General features: G+C 43.2%; 1 protein-coding gene and 1 long non-coding RNA gene across 2 annotated transcripts; one reads left to right on the forward strand and one right to left on the reverse strand.

The window, feature by feature from the left end:
* Window positions 1-2,172: 2,172 nt before the first annotated feature.
* On the reverse strand, window positions 2,173-3,989 carry LOC120325036. The gene is made up of 2 exons (XR_005566814.1): window positions 3,654-3,989; window positions 2,173-2,557 (listed from the first exon to the last, which is right to left on the reverse strand). It is a non-coding gene; the product is annotated as an uncharacterized LOC120325036 (long non-coding RNA).
* A 184-nt stretch (window positions 3,990-4,173) lies between these two features.
* UTP6 (UTP6 small subunit processome component) lies at window positions 4,174-13,461 on the forward strand. Its single transcript, XM_027749728.2, has 19 exons — window positions 4,174-4,325; window positions 4,417-4,501; window positions 5,302-5,343; window positions 5,431-5,523; window positions 5,662-5,709; window positions 5,931-5,994; window positions 6,442-6,560; window positions 7,034-7,111; window positions 7,545-7,626; window positions 8,020-8,101; window positions 8,695-8,876; window positions 9,407-9,486; window positions 10,210-10,287; window positions 10,453-10,632; window positions 11,319-11,399; window positions 12,100-12,209; window positions 12,293-12,359; window positions 12,647-12,719; window positions 13,178-13,461. Exons 1-19 carry the CDS (start codon window positions 4,234-4,236, stop codon window positions 13,333-13,335), a joined length of 1,794 nt encoding a protein of 597 aa, XP_027605529.1. The 5' UTR covers window positions 4,174-4,233; the 3' UTR covers window positions 13,336-13,461.
* The last annotated feature ends 1,093 nt before the right edge of the window (window positions 13,462-14,554 follow it).

Consider the following 14,554-nt stretch of genomic DNA (forward strand, 5'->3'; position numbering starts at 1 on the left):
TTGACTGCTGGTTTTGGCAGAGGTGAAACCAAATCATCACAGAAATTGTTATAATTACAAAACTAGGGAGGTTAATGTAGTCCAAGGTTTGGGTTAGTATATTTTTGGGAGTAAATTCCAAACTGCTTTATTAACAGATGTGCTCATATATTTTCAAACCAAAGTCCCACGTGCCCAGTAAATGCTTCGAGGGCTTTGTTAAAAACGTGTCCTGAAGGGATGAACCACTGGCTCAGCTGAAGTCAGTGGAAGCTTCCCAATTATTTTCATGAGGTCAGAACATCACTCTCATTGTTTAAAAGGCATCTTCATAAAGTGCATTATGACAATTATATACAAGTTAATTGTAAAATACTGTACATCTGGAGGAGTCTTCTAAAAAGCTGTAATTGTTTATGCACTCAGGTAGTAAAATGGCAGAAATAAATAAGATACATCTCAATTTGTAATTTAAATATTTGCCTTATGCACGTTGACCATCGTGCATTTAAACACAGACAAGACTTAAATCAAAACCACTGTGATTAATTCCTAATTCACAACGTACCCACTGCTTGCAGACATAATCTATAAATATTAAGCTGTGACAGCTTGCCAGAACTTCTCCTGCAAGGACCTGCTGATGGAGTTTTTCTAAAGAGCCTTCATAAAAGCAGCAAACTGCGTGACCCTACAGGTGCCAGCTGCAGCAGTTGTTTCCCCAGCTCTCCCAATAAGATTTGTTGAAACTCTCTGTATCACAACGTCTTTATCGGTAATGGATCCCTCCCTTAATTTGCACTGATGCATTTGGAATGTCAGCTTCCAAAACAAGGCACATGGGAGGCATTTAAAGTAGATTTTATGAAAGGGAAATGAACAAAGAGCATGTCAGGTTCCATTTTGATTTGCATGACAAACCCAGCACGCAGTGTTCTGGTGGGTCGGGCTGGGCTCGCCTGCCACTCACGGCGTTTGTCACTTTGCTATGAGCACTTCTGACAGTCCGTTATGTTAATTGTTCTAAGGATTGTTTTCCTGGGGGAAGAAAGGGAAAGGCATTTTCAGTTTTGTTCTCCTTCCATCTACAGGAAAGGAGGGATATCTGAAGGAACGGAAAATGTTTTCAAGCGGGTTTTGATCTATTTTTTTTGGTAAATAATCCTGCGAGGTCATCAACAAAGTTCAGTATTTTAAATCTTATTGTTACTCGCTCTGTGTGTTTTTGAGTGGGAAGTACTAGGCCCCTAAACTAGAAACTTGGGGAGTCTATTGTTTTGGTGCACACCACTCTTTGATCCTTTGAGTCCCACAGTGCTGGGTCCTGCAGAGTGGTTTGTGCTGTGCCTATGTGCTGCTGTGGGATGATATTGTGGTGCTTTGACAAGCGCTAGCAAGAAATTTAATGCCCTCTGAGGGCTTGTGGGACACCCATTGTTCTTGGTATGTGGGGAACTCCCATGTGTCAGACCTGTTGGGGGATCTGTGCCTGGGCTGAATTCGGGAGGCACAATTCAAGGTAGAGGTTGCTGTGGCCCCTGAGGGTGCACACACTTCTCTACCACCTAAAACAGTCAGGGATTGTTTGGTGGTGGGTTTTGAGTTTCAGAGTTCCTGACTGACTGCAGGTTGATCACAGAAGAAGATTTTCAGACTGGCAGAATGAGCAGCCATAAAGTTTCAGAAGGCTGTTGTTTATGTTGGTGTCTCTCTTCCGCAGTTACTGCTGATTTGCAGCCCAAGCAGAGCTTAGTGGCTGAAGAGTGAGGAGAGCAAGAAGATAGAAATAGAATTTTCCAGAGGTTTACAGGTAATGACTGACATTTACCTTTTAAGTTCTGAACTCCTACACTGCATGTGGTGTTCTCATTTACGTGTTGTGATCTAAGTGCACCATGACAGATTAGCTCTAAATACAGAATGCTTTTATAGTATAAAATCATGCCATCAGATGCAGAGATACTCAAATGAAGTTAATCCAGTGTAGTAATTCCAATCACATTCTTGCTCAGTGATTCAGTGTGCTAATGCTGCTTTTCCTCCCCAGTGTTGTCCTCCTTAAGGGGTGTTTTATTGAACTCTTTGGATCTGTACAAGAATCAGTTTGAGCTGGTACATCTCAAAATGTCAACCCCAGTATAATTAATAACTTACTGTTGATTATGAATAACATTCTTTCACCAACACTTTGAGCAGGATTGTTGTGCTGATTTACTGAAAGCTGAACTCCATGGGAGGTGAACTCACTGAAATGTAGGTCCCAAGAGCCTGAAGGCTTTGGCTCACTGGTGGGGGTGGCTGTGCTGGGACAGCTGTGCTGACCCTGCTCTGACCCAGAGCCTTTGGCAGCTGAGTAGGACAAGGGAGTCTCCAGGGGGGACATTCTCCATCAGGAACTTGTTCCTGTGGGGTAAGGGGTCCCTTGGCACGAGACAGCTGCAGTGCAGAGCTGCCTCAGCCACCAAGCCCCGAATGCAGCACCAGTCTGTAGTTCTTGGTCTCGTGACTGGATGGTGCTTCTCCATTTCCTGGTAGCTTTTCTGTTTGGTCACTTCTTGGAAAATCATGTCACTATTTCCTGTCAGAAAGAAAAGTTGCTGAACCTCTCCCACTAAGGATTCATTTGTTTTTTGTTTTTTTTTTTAATTGGTGCCCAATATTGAGAAAAACCACCACAAGTCCAAGTCACAGCAGGTGAAAAAACTACCACTGTTCTTGACAGTTCTCGCAAAGTGCTTTGTCTTATGTGTGTTTTTAACAAAGTCACTTGCTCAAGTTCTTGCTCTGTACTTGGCAACACCTGTTAAACATTTTGACTGTAATAAAAAGGAAAAATTACCCCCAGGTTTTTTTAGCTATTATATATGAAAAATGCTGTGCCAGAAGCCCTCTTGCCCTTAGTCCTTGTATGTGGTTTTTCAGAGACAAGCTCCTGCCTTTCCTCCGGGAGGGAGCGATGGCTGAGACAGGGCAGAGGTTTGGAGGTGGGGCTGGTTCCATCTCTGACCAGCTCAGTGCCAGCAGTGACAACTCAATGCACAAGCAGCAGGTGCTGTGGATAATATGCATTTAAAGCAACCCTCAATAAATTGTCTCCCATCTCACTTTTTTTCATTTCCTGGGGTGTTCCTCATTTAAGAAACTGAAATTTCCTGTTGCCTGGGGTTTTTTTTTTAATTTTCTCAGAATCATAGACTCATAGAATGGCTTGGTTTGGAAGGGACCTTAAAGTTCATCTCATTCCAACCCCTGCCATGGGCAGAGGCACGTTCCACTATCCCAGGTTGCTCCAAGCCCCATCCAACCTGGCCTGGAACAATTCCAGGGATGGGGCAGCCACAGCTTCTCTGGGCAATCTGTGCCAGTGCCTCACCACCCTCCCAATCAAGAATTTTTTCCTAAAAGTTTGGAAGGTGGAAAGAAGGAAGGTGCCATGTGGGAAGGGAAGAGCCATTTGTCCTGGAGGAATCCCAGCACAGTCTCTTTTCACAGGAGAGAAGCTCCAGACCCCTCATCATCTTTATGACCTCTGATGGACCCTCTCCAGTAGCTCCTCAGCTTTCTTGTACCGAGGAGCCCAGAACTGGACCCAGCACTCCAGATGTGGCCTCATCAGGGCCGAGCAGAGGGGGAGCATCACCTCCCTCAACCTGCTGGCCACACTCCTCCCTCACCGGATTCCAGCTTGAGCCCTCACCGGGGCGCTTGTGCTTTGTCTCTGCACGTCCCAGGCTTGGCTGTGCCATTTCTCCTCCTGTGGGAGCTGGGCTTGTTTAGTCTGGAGAAGAGAAGACTGAGAGGGGATCTCATCAATGCATATAAATATATCCAAGTCAGGTGTCAGAGGATGGTGCCAGACTCTTTTCCGTGATACCCAGCAACAAGACGAGGAACAATGACCATAAAGAAGTCTCACCTCAGCGTGAAGACAAACTTCTTCCCATGGAGGGTGGCAGAGCCCTGGAACAGCTGCCTAGGGCGGGTGTGGACTCTCCCTCTGTGGAGACATTCCAAACTCACCTGCTCCAGGCGACCCTGCCCCGGCAGGGGGGCGGGACTGGGTGATCTGCAGGAGTCGCTCCCAACCCGAAGGATTCTCTGTGACTCCGGTGCTGCGCGGCCCCTCCAGCCGGGCAGGGGGCGGCAGAGCGGCCGCGGGGCGGGGCGGGCGGAAGCGGCGGCGCCTCGGGCCGGGCCGGGTCTGTGCCGGGTCTGTGTGGGGTCTGTGTGGGTACTCTCCGGAGCGCCGCGGCCATGGCGGAGCGCATCGAGCAGCGGCTGGAGGACCGAGTGCCGGAGCTGGAGCAGCTGGAGCGGGTCGGGCTGTTCACTCGCGCGGAGATCCGGTGAGCGGGGCCGGGGCCGGGCGGGCGCACGTGGCGAGTGGCGCTCCCATCGCTCCCATCGCTCCCATCGCTCACGTCCCGATCCCCGCAGGGCCGTCCTGAGGAAAGCCTCGGCTCTGGAGTACAAAATACAGCGGAGAGCGCTGCGGAAGGAGGATTTCATTAATTACATCCAGGTAGGCTTTACCGAGCAGCAGAGCGGGCCGTCCCTCGCTGCAGATCCAGCTCAGAACTGAGTAGTTCTGTCGTGCCCTAAGTGCCCTCACCTCGCCTGGTCCCTGGTGTCCACTGAGGGCGGCTCGTTGGCAGCAGAGCAGGAAGCATAGCCAGGAGTTGGTGCCTGAGGTTGGGATGAGGCGTCTCTCCCTTGTGACCTTCTCCTGTGGTTTCTTGTCTCTCCAGGGATGTGGAGCCCCCAGTTCCCTGATACACTGTGCAAATTGTAGTTAAGTGGAATTAATAAGTTGGAGATTAGGAAAAAGCTTCTAAAAGGGTGGTTGGGCACTGAACAGGCTGCCCAGGGCAGTGGTGACGGCCCCAAGGCTGCCAGAGCTCCAGGAGGGTTTGGACGATGCTCTCAGGGACAGGGTGGGATTGTTGGGGTGTCCTGGGCAGGGCCAGGAGTTGGACTTCGATGATTCTTGTGGGTCTCTTCCAACTCTGGATATTTTACGGTGCTAATTTTTTTGTGGCTAAACAAACTTCTAATTACAAGTTTGGCTTGTGCATCACAATTCTAGGAATATGGGTTGCCAACAGCTCAAGTCTGAAATGTCACATGCAGTAGAAATCTTTAATATTAATTTCATCCAGTCTTAGAAATACCCAGTCAAAAAATTATTGCTTAGGTTTTCCTGTTTGTAATTTTTATTGTCCACCTGTCCATCAGCTCTAACAAACTTTATCTGGATTTTTTTTCCTTGTTGTTGGATGTCTCTTCATTTGGTTTTAAATGTTATTTTTCTTTCCATTCTAGTATGAAATTAATCTGCTGGAACTGATCAAGAAAAGACGAGCAGTAAGTCTGTCAGTTATTAGGAGTGCAAAATACTTTATGCAAAATACATTTTCTATTGCAATAAAATTAATATTTTTTTCCTCCCAGCGCATTGGATACTCGTTTAAGAAGGAGGAAATCGAGCACTCTATTCTGCACCGAGTGCACAGCCTGTTCAACAGAGCTACAGGAAAATGGAAAGTAAGTTTATTTGAGTTTTTGTTGTTTTTTTTTCTGCATGCCAGGTTGCTGTACCAAGGGTTTGTTGTTTGCTTGTCAATGTACAAGTGATTTTGTACCTTGTGAAGTTGATTCTCTTCCTTTTTTCATTTCCAACAGGATGATGTCCAGCTCTGGCTTTCACATGTTGCATTTTGCAAGCAGTGGGTGAGTTTTCAAACACTTGATCTTACCTGAGCTGAGATAGTGGACTGGTGTTTATTCAGGCATCTGGAACTTGAATTCAAGATAGGGGTACAAACTTTACTGCCACATGCTGTAATACTGAAATAATTTTGATAATATTGTTGGATCTGCCTGGGATTTTCACTGATGTGTGTGTTCCATTCAGTACCAGAGTGGGTAAAACAAAACTGCTTCTTTTACAGAATGCAAAACATCAGCTCAGTAAGGTGTTTTCTACCATGTTGGCCATTCATTCCAATAAACCAGGTAAGTAAAACAGTGGTGAGTGTTGCATAAATACCTCAGTGTCGACTGTGTGGTGTTGGTTAAAGTTCTTGTAGATCTCAGTTCAAGCTATTGGGGTGAAGGTCCCCACTGTCTTGTCTTTGCCTTGCTGCTGCTTCAGAGAGATGGGCTCTGACAGGGCTCTGCTGAGTAAGCTGATGGGAAGTAGGTCTGAATGACCATTTCCCAGTCAGACTGGGGACTAAGTAGCTATATCAGAGGTGGGAGATGCTGAATGCTCAAAGACCTGCTTTCTGGCTTTGGAAGACATCATTAGCTCTGTAGCTAAACCAGATTAAACTCCCTGGATCTGCCTAGCTGCTTAGATCTGTCCTTCAGCTTGGTTTTACATGGGAGATAATCAGTTTTGTTCCAATGCTGAGCTCATTCTGGGAGATTAAATTAATGAATTTGTATCACCTTTTGCAGCACTGTGGATTATGGCAGCAAAGTGGGAAATGGAGACACGACTCTCATCAGAAAGTGCCAGGCACTTGTTCCTTCGTGCTTTGCGCTTCCATCCAGAGTGCCCAAAACTTTATCAAGAGGTGAGATCCTGGTTTTCTTCTACAACCAGTTATTTGATCCATCAGAGCAAATCAGTTCAGCATATGTCTCAGGAAAAGAACTTGCTTCCCCCTCAGCAGGAAAATGTCAAAAATATTAAAAAAAACATCCCAAAATTCCATTCTAAGGTGCTGTTAAACCCTGCTTGGACATATTTCTCAGGGTTAGTCTGGCATCCCCAGCCTTTGTTGGAGAAGTTTGTTTTCTTTGAGGGCAAGTTAAGGTTTAAATAATGACTAAGAAATGATCATTGCTACATGTGGGAAATGTCTGGATAAATACTAGGGCATATAGTTATGTGCACAAGCTTTTAAAAACCAAGGCTCTTGGACGTGGGTGGGATGTGGGAAAGCCCTGATTTGTAGCTCCTCAGAGCTTGTTTTACCTCATTTGTAGACTTAGACTTTTATGACTTAACCCCCACAGCCATTTCATTGTGTTGTCACTCTTGCAGTATTTCAGGATGGAGCTGATGCACGCTGAGAAACAGAGGAAGGAGAAGAAAGAATTTGAAAAAGCAAAGATGGACTTGGTAGGTCAGCTGAACTTACTTAGGAGAGATTGTCTGCTTGTGTATTACCCATCTGAGTGCACAGTTTCATGGGGTCTGGATTAATGGTTTGTTTGACAACTGCTTAGAGAAAGTTTTTGTTCATGTGCTGTGCCTGTGGGAGCTCTTCAAGTGTTTGCTGATGCTCAGCTCAAATACTTCATACACTGATTTTTGTTTGCAATTGTAAAATCTTTTTATTACATTCCCCAGTCTGAAAATTAATAGTGATTTCTGAAAAGGAGTAGTTAAACTTACTATCTTTCATTTCTTTATAGTTGACTTGTGCAAATGACATAAAAATAGACTTAGATGAAGGAAAACATTGATATTTTCTGATTTTTTTTTCCCTGTTGGCAAAAATGATAGCTGAGAAAGGAAAATAATGTTTTCAACGATATGCTTGATATTGCAGGGGGAATTCAGTTACTCTGAAGAGATTCTCAATGGGGAAATGGCTCGAATAGTCTACAGGGATGCAACTCAGAAAATTAAAGGTGATTTAATATTTCTTGTACTTATGCAATAAGAAAATTGTCACCTTTAACCCAGCTCTGCAGTAGGTAATACTGACAAACTTAGCTCCAATGCACACAACTAAGATACCTTTTCAAATACACCATTTCTTCAGTAGAACCTGCATAATGCCAGAGAAAAAAACTAATAGTGCTCGTAGTTCTGATTTCATGTCTTCCCTGCAGGCTGACACCTCTTCCAGCACAGCAGCTTTTGGGCTGAAGTGACAGTGCTGGGCTTCCAGTCCCAAAACTTGATTGTTTAAAAAAAAAAAGCAACAAACCAAAAATGCAAAGTGTGCACCTGATGTGATATATCGAGGAATTCTTTAACAAATACTCCGTTTGATAGGGTTTTTGTCTCTTGAAATGTAGGTGTTGAGTTCCAGCTGGCTGTGCTCTCCATTGCAAAGCTCTTTGACTTCACCCAAGATTTGCAAAAAGAAATCCTTGAAAAGTGAGTTGTGGCTTTGTGTTGGGTTTTTATTTTGTTCTAGTTTAGGTTTTAAGAACCATGTTCTCATAACTTCTCTAATTAACATTAAGGAATTAGTGTTCGGATGAGGCAAGCGTGTTCTTTAGAAAAGGATGCTCGTATCTAACTTCAGAAAGGGCTTTAAAAAGCTGCTCAGAAAAATTTAGGTATAAAATCGTTGTCACTGAATAATTACTGCACTTAGTTTCTGTAAATTCAGTGCAGGAACTGTGGGTTTTCCTTGTGTATTTTTGTGGCATTTTTTGCATCTTTTATTTCTTTAGCTGTTCCTCTTGAAAGAAAGATTTCTCTTGACAGTTTCCTGCCTAGTTCATGTTATTTCTGGAGAATATCCATATTAAATATTGAAAAAAAAAAGCTAATATTTTGTCTTTCTCCTGTAGAAAGTAAAATATTTTTTTCTCTGGCATTTGGTTACTTAGCAAGTAAGTGTATATATATACTTACATAATATAACAACCAAACAAATACCACAGCTTATATAACAACCCTTCTAAACATACCTGGGGCTGCAGGATGGTGGCTGTGGGCTGTTACAGACATGCTGTGTTCAGTTTGCAGGCCAATTATGCTGATGATCCCCTGACCTGGGACTACATGGCCCGTCGTGAGCTGGATTTGGGGTCCCTGAAGGCCCCAGGACACCCCACAAAGCAGAGCAAAGTGGCAGAAATGGCCCGGAGGGAGGAACGGTGCTGTGCAGTCTTCGATGAGGCTGTGGGAGCTCTGCCAACAGGTGAACTGCCCTGCCTGCCTTTAACAGCTGTTCCTGGTACTTGAGAGTCTTGAAGGTGATGGCAGGCTCTGCCATACCTGGGAGAAGGAGAGCAGTTTTTACAAGGTGCCTTTTGGGCATCTATTTTATGTGTTATTTGGGTTATTTTCCAAAGCATTTATGCTCTCGAAGGAGCTGCTTAACTGGAAATGTGAGTATACTGCTGCTTAGCTGTGAGTCAGCAATGGTTTTGAGTAGCCAGAGTGGATATCCAACTCCCAACATCTGGCACTGTCCTTACTTTGAACATTCCTTGTGAAGCCTCAGCTGAACCAAGAGCTGGATGCTCTTTACAAAGATTTATTGTCTGCAGCTTGCACTGGGAAGCCATTTTAAAATGTTAATGTTATAAATCTAGGCCCTTTTTTATAATACAACATTTAAAAACAAAGTTGGCATTAACACTTTGCTTGGATTCTTTGTATTTCTTAAATATTTGTGCTTACTCTTGTGATTCTGTAAAGTGTGATACTATGCCTTGGCTTCTACAGAGAGCATGTGGAAGTGCTACATCACTTTTTGCTTAGAGAGATACAACAGGAAAACCAACAGTGAAGAATTAAAGCAAAAGGTAAAAGCTTATTAGGAAATCATACAAACAAGTCATCCCTGTTGTTATTGACTTCTGTAATCCAGAAGCAAGACAAGAAGCAAATATATTTTGACATTTTATCAGAAATATCTACCTGTGGCCATCACTAAGAATCATTTAGTCTCCATCTGGGGGGATCACTTTTACTGTCAGGCTCTCAGATGGCCTGGCTGAACATGAATAACCTGGGCATAAACCAGCCTTGTCAGTTCAGTGATCTCTTTGGATGAGAGCTAAGACTGCAAACTTGTTAATCATAGAATGGTTTGGGTTGGAGGGGACCTTAAATGTTCACTGACAGTCCTTCAAACCTGTGCTTATTCAAAAAAAAGGATGAATTAAAATTACTCTTGCAAATAAGTCTGAGCAAAGTTTGGTGCTGGCACGTGGGCAGTTCAGTTGTGCATCTGTGCTTGGGTATGACTCTGAATTAACTAATTAGCTTGTGCAGTTTGGTTCCCTTGTAGTAGAGCACAAGAACACTGCAGTGTTGTTCTTTGCTCCTCAAGGAAGAGAAATAATTCAAATGCTCAGATTTCCCCTTTATCTTGGAATGTCTGCAGGTACCTAAAGCATTAGATATGTAATGTATAATTAGATATTCAGTGATATGTTGGTAGACAATCCACTGGGCTTCTAGAAATGATGGAATCTGGTATATACAGGAATAATGCTTGGGTTTTTTCTCTCTGTTGGTTCTAGAGGCTGGAGAGGACACTGAGTGTGTTCAACAAAGCCCATGAGTCTAATTTGCTGTCAGAAGCTCTCTATAAGCAGTGGGTAAGAGCTGACACACAGAATAGACTGGGGGGCTTTCCTGCCTTGGTCGTGTGCCTGTCTTTGCATTCTGAGTAGACACTGATGGGCAATTCGGTTCAAAGCCTTGCTTTTTAACAAGGTGTTCCAAGTCCCTTGTGCTGATGAGCTGTATCTGCTGGCTTTCAGCTTCAGCTGTTGCTGGAGTCCAACCTCTCTGAGAAGGCTGTGGAGGTGGCAGAAGCTGCGACCAGGCGCTTCAGCCTGTCCGTGGGCACGTGGCAGATGAGGCTGCAGGTGCTGATCCAGCTGAAGAGGGAAGATGTGACACAGTGTTTTGAAGAAGCCCTTAAACACGTGAAATCCCAGGTCTGTGCTGGTTTATGGACTTACATGACACGGGCCAGAAACCTCTGATGCTTGGTTGCTTGGGTTTTTTTACCTTTACAAGGCATTCAAAGTCCCTAACAATTTTTAAGGTCAGATATATGAACTCAAAATTTGACATGCACATCACATTGCCAAGTATTAGGGAACTGTAAATTCACTTCAAAGTCACAGGTTTAAAGTCTGAATGCTCACAGGTGACATTTTGCATGCTCTCCTAGCAGTGAGCTGGTATTCTTTGTGTCTTAGTTGAAAAATGTGCTTCCTTTTATTTGCTGTCCTGACACATTGTGTGTGTGGTATTTCAAGCCTTGAGTTAGATGTGTGTTCTCTTACTGTTCCATTTCAAACCCTGGGCACAAGGAGTGAGGAGATGAAACAGGAAGGTGACTATTTCTTTACTTCTTGTTCTTGGAAGTTACCTTTGCACAGCAGTGCTCAGTGGTGCAGAACAACTTGTCTCATCCCTGGCAGTGCAGCTGTCCAGCTAAGAAGTATTGGGAAGGAAATGAGAAGTGATTTCAGGGTGCAGCCCAAAGTTGTCTTTCCAAGAGCTGTGCCTAAAGGACGTTTTTACAGCAGCTAATACAGAACCTGGAGGATGTGTTGCTGTGTCTGTAAATCAGTCACTGTATTTTAGGCATTTGATGTATCTGCTCACCCTGTAGGGCACTTTGGCATTGTGGACCCTCTGGGTGGAGTGGAGCGAAGGAGCAAACAGCAAGGAAGACACAGAAGCTCTCTACCAGGTACTGGGCTAATCAAAATCTACTTTTATGTCTGTGTAAATAAATGGGAACAATGTCTGTGAATGGAGCATGTAACAAATGCTTTATACAGCAGTTCTGTCATGGATGTGTTGATATCAAAGAATTTCAAGCAAAACTGTGTGTGTTATCAAAAATCAGTTGGACACAGGCTTATAGGCACAAATGTCATTTCCATTCTTCTGAAACAGATGTTTGTAAGCACAACCACTGATGTACTCTTACTTTGTGGTCTAGAATTTTTGCTCTGTTTCAGACACCTATCTGAACACGGAAGAGGGAATTTTACAATCTGTGTGAAAACATCAGTCTTGTTATAGAAAACTCAAGATCAGAACTGGGACTTTAATCTCACTATAAATTTCCTCAATATCTTGGGGCAAAACATTTCCTCTTTGCCTGGCATGTTGGGTAGTGGGTTTTTTCCCCCTTTTACAATATAAAACACATATTTCAGATGAAAGCTTGAATTCAGCTGTTTGTAGAGCATTGGGAAACCCTCTGCATGAAGGGTGTTAAGGAAATGCCAGTTGCCAGCTGTGTGGATTACTGGAGGAGAAATGTACTTTAGACTTAGGAGATCTGCTTTATTTCAGATGCCTGATGAGGGCATGCCTTTTAATTGTAGGTATGTGGTGGTTTTATTTTTTGTTTTGTGTTTTTCTTCCCTTTAAACTTGCAGAGATCCTTACGTGCCACAACTCCTGCTGAATCTGTGACTATGAAAGAAATGTATCTCGACTGGACTTACAGAAGTGGTGGTTATAAGAAAGTTAAAAAAGTCTTTACCAGGTAACAAGTAAAACCTTCAAACCAGATTGTTCTAGGGTGTATATTAAAAGACTTGAAGTCTAAAGTTACTTGTTTTTTTTCAGCCTGTGTGAAAATCGTCCCTTTTCACTTGACTTCTTCAGGAAGATGATCCAAATAGAAAAGGAGCAAGTAAGTTGTTGAATATCCAATTAGTGCCTTGTATTTGTAAAATACACTTCTAACTTTGGATCTAAATAGGAAACAGAATGGTGTTGTCAGTCTGTGATCAGTTCATGTTTGTCTTCACGAGTTGATTCCCAGGATGTGATACAAACCCAGTTCCATGGTAACTAATCTTGGGCAGTGTGTGTGTGTGCATGTAATTGCCATGACTCTCTTCCTTTGTAAGAATCTAATCAAGCTGCAGATTCACTTCTGTACAAAATAAATGGCCTTTTAATACCTTCCTTTGTTAGGAATCCTGCAAAATGCTTCATCTGAGAGAATACTATGAACGTGCCTTGAGGGAGTTTGGTTCAACAGATACTGGTAAGGGGATTCTATTATTTATTTATTCATTCATTTATTCATTCATTCATTCAGTGCTGCCTCTTATTTCCATCCATTTCAAAAGGTAGCTGCTTGTTTTGCCCTTGTGCTTGCTGTCATGCAGGGCAGAGCTTATTTCTTCTGTGCTTTTAAGTGTAGGACACTGCAGTGACCCTCTGCTGTCAGCCCAGGGTCATGGGCACTGCCATGGCTTCAGCACCACTGGGAGCAAATCAGGTTTTGACACTGGCATTGTTGCATTATTTCTTAAGACATCAGTGGTCCAGCTGGGAATAGAACCCAGGGTTTTGCTCCTCAAGGTGCAGGACACTGTAGTTTCATGAAATAAGCCTTATTGCATTAACATCAAAGACACTTAAAAAGAGTTTCTAGTTAGGTTTGTTTGTTAAGTAATATCCAGTTAAAATATAACCAGAACTTCCATTTTTCTTTCAAAGATCTCTGGCTGGATTATGTCAAGGAGGAGCTCAGTCATCCCCAAGGCAAACCAGAAAACTGTGGGAGCATTCACTGGCGAGCTATGAAGATGCTGCAGGGAGAGCTGGTGGAAGATTTCGTTTCCAAATACACTTTATTGCAAACTGGACATTTATGAAAAACTATAATATTACACATTACTGTTGTAATGTGACAGTGCATTTTTTTAACTTCTTTGTACAGAGGTAAATATGTTCCTGGATCTTATTAAAGTTTATCTTCTTTACATTCTGTGTGACAAAAAAAAGAATCATCTGTTCCATTTCAGTTGTTTCTAGTGTTGCTTTTGCCAGGGGCAGGTTCAAGTGCACAGTTAGAGAAAGCAAAAGCAGCTCTGAGGGTGTTCTCATTGAGACTTCTGAGAGCAAATTCTTCATCCTGCCTAAACATTCAGACAGTTATAATGCATCAGCTTTTACACTCTGGAAAGCGAATATTACAGCATCTAAATGCAAAAAACCCCAAACCAAACCCCACAGAAACTACTATACCTGTGGGTGATCTCTGTATTTTACCAAGTTAAATAATTAAAAGTGGAACACTTTTCATTAGGTAATCAGAAATCAGTACAAATACAGTATTTATTGTATCCTAGCCTCAAAGTCATCTGTAATCCTCACAGCAAAAACAGAAGCAGCTTCTGCAGTCCCCTTGCATTGGTGTTTGCATCCTGAGAGTGACTGAAAGGTAGAGGGGAGCTGAGATCTGTTAGCACTGTCCCTGAGGTGAGAGCAGAAGGTTCTGATCTACACTTCAACTTTCTGTCCACAGTGCCTGAAAAACAGCAGAAATTCTATCCTTGGATCAGTAGGGAAACATAAGGAAAGTAGAGGAACATACAGCAATAGTTCCTTCATGTAATTTCCCAGTGACTGAAGGGTGGCATAATGACAATACAGGGAAATACTTCTTCAAGATTTTTCACTCAAATAGAAGCTGCAGCTTTCTCAAGCAACGAATTCCACTAACTTTTGACTAGCTGGAAAAGTTTGGAGCAGCAGCTTGTTAAGATTGCTCCTTCTGTGGCCAGATCTGAAGAACATCCTGCTTTGTCTTTCTCAGGATTTTAGCCAGGCCATCCCCTATGTCCCCACTAGTTCCCTGCCATCTCACGTCTGACCTTGAGATTTCCTTACTGATAATCACTTACACCCTCTCTGCCCCTTACTCTGTTACTCCTGAATTCACTTCTTGCTTCTTCAGTTGCACAACTAAAAGCTTTTAAGTGCAAAAGGTTTTAAGCTTTTTTGTTTTAAGTCCAGCAAAGCCGGTACCTCCACCATTTCAGCAAGTGGGCCCCTTTTCTTCACCTGTTCTGGTTCCTCACAGAATTTTGC

The sequence above is a fragment of the Pipra filicauda genome, unplaced genomic scaffold, assembly GCF_003945595.2.
Source record: "Pipra filicauda isolate LSUMZ 115617 unplaced genomic scaffold, ASM394559v2 scaffold80_size11013439_pilon, whole genome shotgun sequence".
Classification (NCBI taxonomy): Eukaryota; Metazoa; Chordata; class Aves; order Passeriformes; family Pipridae; genus Pipra; species Pipra filicauda.

Coding starts and splice junctions, on each gene's coding strand:
- UTP6 (XM_027749728.2), top strand. CDS start 4,234: ATGGCGGAGCGCATCGAGCAGCGGCTGGAGGACCGAGTGCCGGAGCTG. Junction 5,524..5,661: donor GAGCTACAGGAAAATGGAAA/GTAAGTTTATTT, acceptor CATTTCCAACAG/GATGATGTCCAGCTCTGGCT. Junction 8,102..8,694: donor CAAAAAGAAATCCTTGAAAA/GTGAGTTGTGGC, acceptor TGCTGTGTTCAG/TTTGCAGGCCAATTATGCTG.